Source organism: Ursus maritimus, unplaced genomic scaffold (genome assembly GCF_017311325.1).
Source record: "Ursus maritimus isolate PB19 unplaced genomic scaffold, ASM1731132v1 scaffold_34, whole genome shotgun sequence".
Taxonomy (NCBI): Eukaryota; Metazoa; Chordata; class Mammalia; order Carnivora; family Ursidae; genus Ursus; species Ursus maritimus.
Window position 1 is genome coordinate 27,628,511 of NW_024426008.1, and position 8,141 is coordinate 27,636,651.

Below are 8,141 nucleotides of genomic sequence, written 5' to 3' on the forward strand. Positions count from 1 at the left end.
CTACTGGCTGCAGTGGCGCTTCCTCCTCCTCCCTGTGACAAAGGAGTCACACCTTCTCTTTGCAGGCTGTGAGGGGTGAACCAGCCCCATGGCCAAGGCTGGCCTCCTGGAGCCCCTGAGGGGGGCCCCAGGGAGGGGCGCCTTCCCAGCAGGGGCTGAGCCCCCACACAGAGCCCGCTTCCTGGACTTGGTAGCTGGGGGGGTGGCTGGGCTGAGGCCTATTCTCTGAGGAGAGGGGGCCCGGGGAGCTCCCCGGGGCCCCCGACCTCCAGGGCTGGGGAGGCCCGAGGCAGGGGTGGGACTCTGGGGGAGCCCCCAGGGCAGCAGGCTGTGCTGAGAGGCCAGGAGGAAGGCCAGGCTGGGGAGCTCCTCCTCGTCCTCGCTGGACCCGTCCACTGGCCCTCGAGTGTCCCTAGCAGGACGGGCCTCTCTGAGAATGGGGGCGTCCCTGGGGCCCAGTAGAGGGGAGGTGCACCTCTGACCCTGGGGAGCGGAGGGGGGCCGTCCGGCCCGGGGTGCAGGGGACGCCTGTCGTCCGGGAGAGAGAGCAAAGGCTCTGGGCCTGGACAGGTGTGTGTGTGCTCGGCCGTGCCTCTGAAGGTCCTGGCCGTCAGTCTCTGGTGGGCAGGCTTTGTCGCCGACCCCCAGCCCCAGCCCGGGACCAGCCTCACACTCGGAACCGGGGCCCGACTGGGCTGTGCCGTGACGTGGGGGTGCCTGCACACCCTCCTCCACCTTCGAGGCCACCAGTCTTTTCTCCACCAGCTGAGAGGAAGGAAGGGACAGTGACTGGCCAGCACAGGGCTGAGACGGGGGGAGGCTGGCACTGGGGGAGGTGGATAGGGGTGACCCACGAGGCTGTGGCTCTCCTGACATCTTCCTGAGTCCCTCCCTCCCTTTCCAGGCTCCCCATCCTCCACTTCCCATTCTCTGCTCTGGACCCACCCAGAGCTGGCCTCCCCAGTGCCCTGACTGGCAAGAAGGGAAGAGGGACAGAGTCATGTGGGCCTTTGGTCTGGGGTCCCCCTCCCCTGGCTCACCAGGGTCCCCTCCCTCCCCTGGCTCACCTGGGACCCCTTCCCTCCCCTGGCTCACCTCTGCAAGGGTGAGTCCTTCCTCCTGCTCCAATTTCTCAGCTAGGGCCAGGAGGTCCAGCTGTGGTTCTGAGGAAAGCAATTCTGCCAGGAATCGGGGGTGGATGACTGCCTCCACCTGGGACAGAAGAAAGAGGCTGTGGGTAAGCTTGGCAGGGAGCCACCTGTGAGCCAGGAGGACCCGCAGGAAACGGGGAAAAGTGAAGACCCACCCAATCCTTCCCCAAAAGGTAGGATCCTTGAACACCACGGTCACTGGCTACACAAACACACACACACACTCACACACTAACACACACGTGTGCAGACACACATACATTCACACATATATGTACACAGAGAGACAAAACCTGGACACACATACATACGCACACACAAAACCCCCGTACAACCACACGCGCACGCACACATCCCCCAAACACGCATGTGCACAAAGACACAAACACACATGAACGTACACACAGGACCACATGTAGACACACACAAAGACATCCACACAAGACATAGTGCAAACACACATGCGTGCACACGTGTGCCTGTAGCAACACACATATGCACATGCACACACAGAGCCACACACATGCACACATGATCATGTGCACACACGCACACACATGCAGCACAGAAGTACACACAAGCATGCCAGGATGCACACGTGCCTGCATGCTCCAGGCATACACACTGTCTGCACACACCACAAACACATATGTGCACACATAGACACAGAGGCACATGTACAAACACACACGTACATAGGTCTATGCACATGCATGTACATACAACCACAACGACGTATGTACGCAAACCTGCACCAACACAGGCATGCACACGTGTAGGCGCACACACATCACACACGTGTGCACACAGATACAGCAGACACACACACACATGTACACACACACATACACTTTCACAAGGGCCCACAGAGAGCCACACAAAAGATACACACACAGGCACACACACAGCTCAGGAACAAGGAACGGAGCTTAATGTCAACGGCCTGGGCGCAGCCCTGATCTGGGTGTTGCAGTGCCAGTCCCAGAATGTTCTAGAGCCCAGGCCGCGGGCCAGCCACCTTGGTGATGAAGCCTTCCTGGGAACACAACTTGTCAATGTAGCTCAGGAGACCCAGGTCCGGGTAGGTCGCAGCCTCATCGTGCTGTGGCTCCTTTCCATCCTCTCCCCATGCACCTGCTGGCCCCCCTGGGGCTGAATGGCCAGGCCCCAGCAGCCCCTCCATGATGTCCACGTACTCTCTCACGGCCTCAGGGGGGATCTCCTTGGGTGCCTTGTTCTCCAGGGGCCGCGCGGGTCTGTGTGGCTGCAGGCGGGATGGCTGGGCCCTGGGACCCGCCTTCCTGGGAACGCACACTGAGGCAGAGCAGGGAGGAGGGAGGGGGTGTGAGGGGCTCCAGCAGCGCATCGGGAGGGCAGTGTTTGGGAGACACTGATGTCAGTGGGGGCTGGGTCACAGGCACCTGAAGCCACAGGCACCGTGGGACAGGTGGAGGGAGAGGAGGAGTGTCTCAGAGGAAAACGTGTGAGCAGGGGTGGGCCCACCGAACCTCCAAGGGTCTCCCCAAGCCCTCTTCCCAGGCAGACTTCATGTTGGGTCCCCTGACAGGAGGGGGGAGAGCAGTCCAGAAATTCACCAGGTCACTACCCGTCCCGACAAAGGACAACTGAGACCCCAGGCTCTCGGTGGCTGCTCTGGTCGAAAGACCAATGTCCACTTGAAGGAGAAGACACACAAGGGGACAGTGGCCTTCCCTCGGCCCCCACTGCCGTGGGCCACCCGCTGCCATGGGAATGTGGGGGCCGTACCTGGCTGTGGACCCACATCTGGGGCTGGGGGCCCCCGCGGTTCAGGCTTCGGTGGGGCTGCAGGAGGCAGGCCCTGGGCCAGCTTCACCCACTGCAGCTTCTGAATTTGCATCTCCTCCTCTGCCTCAAACTCCATGAACCTGGGGGTGAGGAGGCCCAGCCGCACTGACGAGGGGCGCGGCCCTGGAGCCTACAAGCCAGCAGCCGGTTGACAGACCAGGAGAGGCAGTGCCTTGCCGGGGCGGCCTGGCCCTGGCCACCAAGGAGGCAGCAGGCTGGCTGTCCAGCACATCGCCTCCACAGCCCCCTGGGCGGGAGTCTGACCGCAGAGGAGGGGGCCTCAGGATCACCCAACCCGTCCTGAGACCTTCCCTGGGAGGCAGGGGTGGGTCCAGATCAGGGGAGCGTGGTACTCCGGGGGAGGTGTGTGAGGGGCGCCCTCTGTGACCAGCATCAGCACAGCCAGACCCTGCCCTCGGCCCGGGCCAGAGACCGTGACTCACTTTCCTGCCATCTCGTAGTAGATCACGCGGTCGAAGTTGCTTCTGCGCCGCCACTCCTGCACGGCCCGCCACACTCCCTCCTCCAGCGTCATAGTGGGCTTCAGGCGCGCCAGGGACCGCAGCACCGGGCTGTAAGCGCTCGGGCTCAGGGGCCGGCTGCCGTCGGTCACCCCAACCCTCCCCCCGGTCCTCTGAAGCCCGCGTCCCCCACCCAGCATGACCGCGTGCTAGCAGGTGACAGGCGGTGTCTGGCTGTGCAAATGAGCCTTCTTGGCCACCGTGGTCACTGCTCACACTGCATCAGCCCCCGGCCCTGGGCTCTGGGCTGACCGTCCACTGGCACCCAGAGCAGGGACTCCGTGGCCTTGGGCACTCGGTCCTCCTAGACTCTGCCTCTCAGAATACTACTCGCGGACATTAACGTGCCGGGCAATGAGTCCAGGCCTCTGCAGGAAGCGCCATCACCCCGTGTTCAGGAGGGACCCCAGTTGCCATGGATGGGCCTGCGGGGTCCCAGCTCCACAGGAAGGATCCCACGCCCTCACCCCTACACCAGCTCTGCCCCCTCCCCTTCTGCCGGGAATCCTCCTCTGGGACAAGGAGGGTGGGGCTGCACACAGCGTCCGCTGGGCTTGCAGGACCTGAGCCTCCTCTGGTGTGCAGGCCCCCCAGCCTTGAGACACCCCAGGCCTGTGTTCCAGGAGCCAGGATGACAGACGGCCCGGCACCCAATGCATGGCTCCTCCCCCGACACCGGGACCCTCTCTGCCTATGAGTCCCCCGTGAATGTCACTGTGATGCATCCGGAAGGTAAGGGTAGGCCGGACTCCCCAAACGTTGGGGGTCTGCTGAGATAGGTGATGGAAAGTGTGTCCTGGACCAGAATGTGCCTTCCCAGAGCAGGGACCTGGCCTCACACCTTCCTCCCAGCGCCCCTGGATCACCGCCCTGTGTGTGCCCCCCAAGGTCATCCTGCGTGAGAGCTGCAGGAGAGCGGAGGACACTCACATGAGAAAGCAGGAGAGAGCTTCTGCATCGGGGCTCTGCGGGAGGTGCCTCCGGGCCAGCGACTTGAAGCGCTGCCAGCGCCTGAAGTTCTCGTAAACGCTCTTGGGGCTACAGGAGTCCTTGGGGCTACAGGAGTCCTCGGGTGAGGCCTTGATCGGGCTCCTGGCCAGGCTGCCCTCCCTGGAAGCTCCGTGAGGCTGTGGCCCGGCGTTCGCCGGGGGCACGATAGGGGTCAGCTGGGCAGCGGGGGCCGGGGCTGGAGGTGGGAGGCCTGGGGCCAAGTGTCCTTTGACAGCCTGGGAGCCTCCAAAGGCCGAGGCAGGCATGCTGGTCTCCACCGCAGAGGCTGCCAAGAAGAGGGGTGCGGGACACACAGCACCCCCGCAGAGGGCCCCTGGAGCACTCCAGTTGAGGGGGGCCTGAGTAAGGACGATGGTCTGAGCCTGCGGGGTCTCTGAGGACCCCAGCTCTGACCTGACCTGGACAAGGACGTTGCAGGTCCCGGTCCCACTGGGACCAAGGCCAGCCTCTCCTGCCACCGACGGTGTCCTGGGGAAAGCTGGCAGCACCAGGGGGCCACCAGGAGGGAATGGCGGGGTCATGAGGGGCGGCGGGTGCTGCCCCCAGAGTGGCCGGTGCAAGGGGCCAGGTGTGGGGGTGTGGAAGGGCTGTGCCGTGAAAGAAGGTATGGAGGCTCCCGGGTCCGTGGCCACATGGGGTCCCAGCACTGGAGATGCTGTGGACAGAAAAAAAAGGGCCTCCGGGAGTCAGAGAATCCACAGCCAGGAGGGAGGACCCTGGGACCCCTTAGTCACTGGGGAGCAGAGCAGTGAACTCCATCGCCTGAGGGACATCACAGGAAAAGGTGCAGTTTGCAAGTGTCCTCGAGTCTCTCTAGCAGAGAATCACCATCCCTGCCCCTCCCACCAAGAGAGCCTGTCTGCCCAGAAGAGGCAGCTGGGCCAGCAGTGACTCGGAGAACCTTGCACAGACCCCCAGACACGACCCTTCAGCCTCAGGGGCTGGCTCTCAAGACGTGGGCCTGGCTGGACGCCTGCCCTGTGGGAAATGACTTCAGCAGGCTCCCTGGCAGCTGGGGACCTCCTCCAAGGTACGTCCCAGGCACCCAAAAGGCCTCTGTGAAAGGACAGCATTGAAACCATTTGGGCCCCTCTCCTGCTAGCCTTCCTGTTCCTGACGCTCCCTGTGAATCCCTCCCTTTTCTTCCTGGCCCAACACAACAACGCAAGAACATTTGACCTATATGCCATGAAAGCTCCCTCCACACCCAAGGTAAGCCCATCTCAGAGCCATCCACACACACAGGACACAGGGCCAGGGTCTGCCTGCACGCAGCAGCTCTGTTCCCGGGAGAAGGGTCTGGGACGCAGGCGTGTGTGCCCTGACTTTGTCACTCACAGCCAGCGATGGATGTAGGACTTTAGCAAAGGGCCACCGGGTGGGGAGCAGTGGGGCTGTCTGGGGCGTTACCCAGAGACTGGGGTGCTGCTGTCCGCTGGGCTTGTTGGTGGGGTGCAGACTGCCTGTGGTCCTCCCCCTGCTGCTCCCACCTCATCACGTGAAGCCGACTAGGAACCGAGCAGGAGCCCGGTGCCGGCAGGACAAGGTGTCTGAAGACAGGTGTCTGCTCATGAGGAACCCATGCTGCTCCTAGTCCAGGAGGACAAGCTACACACCTGTGCACCTAACGGATCAAGACGGGTGTCCTCGGACGCCTGGTAGAAACACAGAAGATCATGGTCCCCTTCTGGGCTCCTCCCCCACCCCTCTTTAAAGAGGACTCGGGCTTCCTGGGTGCTCCACGAGATAACCGACCACATGGCACTTCTGTTCCCTGTCCAGGACGCAGGGACGTGGATTCAAGCAGACTCGTCATCTCAGAGGTGAAACCCAGGGCCGAGGTTACACCAGGAACCAGGACAGGAGGAAGCAGGCGTGAACTGCGTTTCCTCATGAGGGAGAGCCACCCAGAAGAGCTGAGGAACCCACGCCTTACCTTGAGGCCACCTGGTGCCCTGTCCCTGCTGAATCCAACACGAGGGCCACCTGGCCTGGGGGCATGTCAGCTCTAGGCTGGAAGGACTGGAAGGCCTGGGCTGGGGTGTCGGAGTGACCTCCAGCCCAGGTCTCGGGGAGGACATGTCATTGCACCCTTGGCCACATGGCTCCACACAACGAGGTTCTGGCTAAGACCCCCCGTCCCCCTGCCCCTGCCGGTGCCACAGCGTGACACGCTCCCACTCCCTGCAAACTGTCCAAGTGGTTGTGTGCCTCCAGAGAGAATCAGTGCGCCTGCCGCCATCCTTTCTCCACACGCAGGGCATTTCCTCTGCCAGGTCTTGACCCACAGAGGCCTCCTCCCCAGGGTCCTTGCAGGTTTCTGCGGATTCCCAGCCTCCCAGCCCCCAGGCGAGCTGTCCTTGGGTGTCCGGTGCGCTCCCCTTCCTCTACCTAGCCCCACCTAAGGGCGCCTAGCCAGTGTCACCTTTGAGTCCCAAGGATTTCGGGGACTCTGACACATCCCACCCAACCTACAGGCTTACCTCCTTCTGAAGCCATCCCCACAGGCAGGGGATGCAGCTGCCCGGCAGCCCCCACGGTGAGAATAGTCACATCCAGGACCCAGACAGTGAGCCGCTCCAGGAGACGCTCAGGGGCCAAGTCAAGGAGGGAAAAGTTTGAATCCCAACAGGGGTAGAATGCAGGACTCATGACATTCTGCGGCGGGGGAGGGGCGGAGGGCCGCTGACCTGGGTGGGGGTGGGGAAGCATTCCGTGAGTCAGGCTCCGGCAGGTAGGCAAGAACTCCATGTTCCTTTCAAATGATACAGGGGCAACACGATTGGGGCGTGTCATTCCAGGCAATTTATACACTGCTTTCCAGATTCATGGCTCCAGGGTGTGACTCGGTGCCCCTTTGATTCACTTCTCCATCCAGCAACCTATGTTTGTGTCCCTCGGCCCACTCTGCTTCCTACCTGGCTCCTGACTTACTTCAACAGGGGCTGGACTTTCTGAACAACACTCAGAACAGATATTCTGATGAACACATGGGTCCTGAAGGCCACGTGGAGCTGAGGGTTTCAAATCAGCATTGTGTCAGCAGATCCCGCGGGTTTGGCTGCACATCGTTCCTCAGCCCTGGGTGCTTCTGTGCCCCCGCGCTGCAGTGCTGGAAGCTGTGCGGACTCCAGCAGGACCGGCCTCACTAGGATCCCCTCTGCGGGAAAGCCCCAGTCCCTCAGAGAGAGGACGTGCGGCCTACCATGCAAGACCAGAGGTGACCACGTTTGGTTCCCTGGCGTATTGTGCTGATGTTTGATATTGACGTTCATCCCCTTTCATTATTTGAGTGGAAACTTTCCAACAAGCAATACCTTTGCTTGGTTCAAAGTCAAACAGTTTACGGTGGACTATGCAGGGACGCCGCTTCTTCCCACCCCTACTCCTGGCGGTCCAGACCCGTTCTCGCAGGAAACCAGTGTTACCTGTGTCGTTTAGATCTTTAGAGACTTGTATGGTGCTGCAAAAAGTAAATGTAAGCTAATGTTTTTTTTTTGAAAAATGAAAGCATATTTCTCTCCGGTTAAGAGTTGATACAGGTTCCAAAATATATGTTCCATATATGGATATGCACAGTGATTGTCTTTGTTCTGGTAACGTGGCTCCTCTCCTTCTTTCTGCAGGCTAG

At 61.4% G+C, this 8,141-nt stretch overlaps 1 protein-coding gene across 1 annotated transcript; it reads right to left on the bottom strand.

The window, feature by feature from the left end:
* Window positions 1-7,009, bottom strand: NUTM2F (NUT family member 2F). Its single transcript, XM_008690994.2, has 7 exons — window positions 6,994-7,009; window positions 4,430-5,165; window positions 3,422-3,550; window positions 2,919-3,058; window positions 2,170-2,465; window positions 1,096-1,212; window positions 1-765 (listed from the first exon to the last, which is right to left on the bottom strand). The coding sequence occupies exons 1-7, from the start codon at window positions 7,007-7,009 to the stop codon at window positions 1-3; spliced, it is 2,199 nt and encodes a 732-aa protein (XP_008689216.2).
* Between the last annotated feature and the right edge of the window lie 1,132 nt (window positions 7,010-8,141).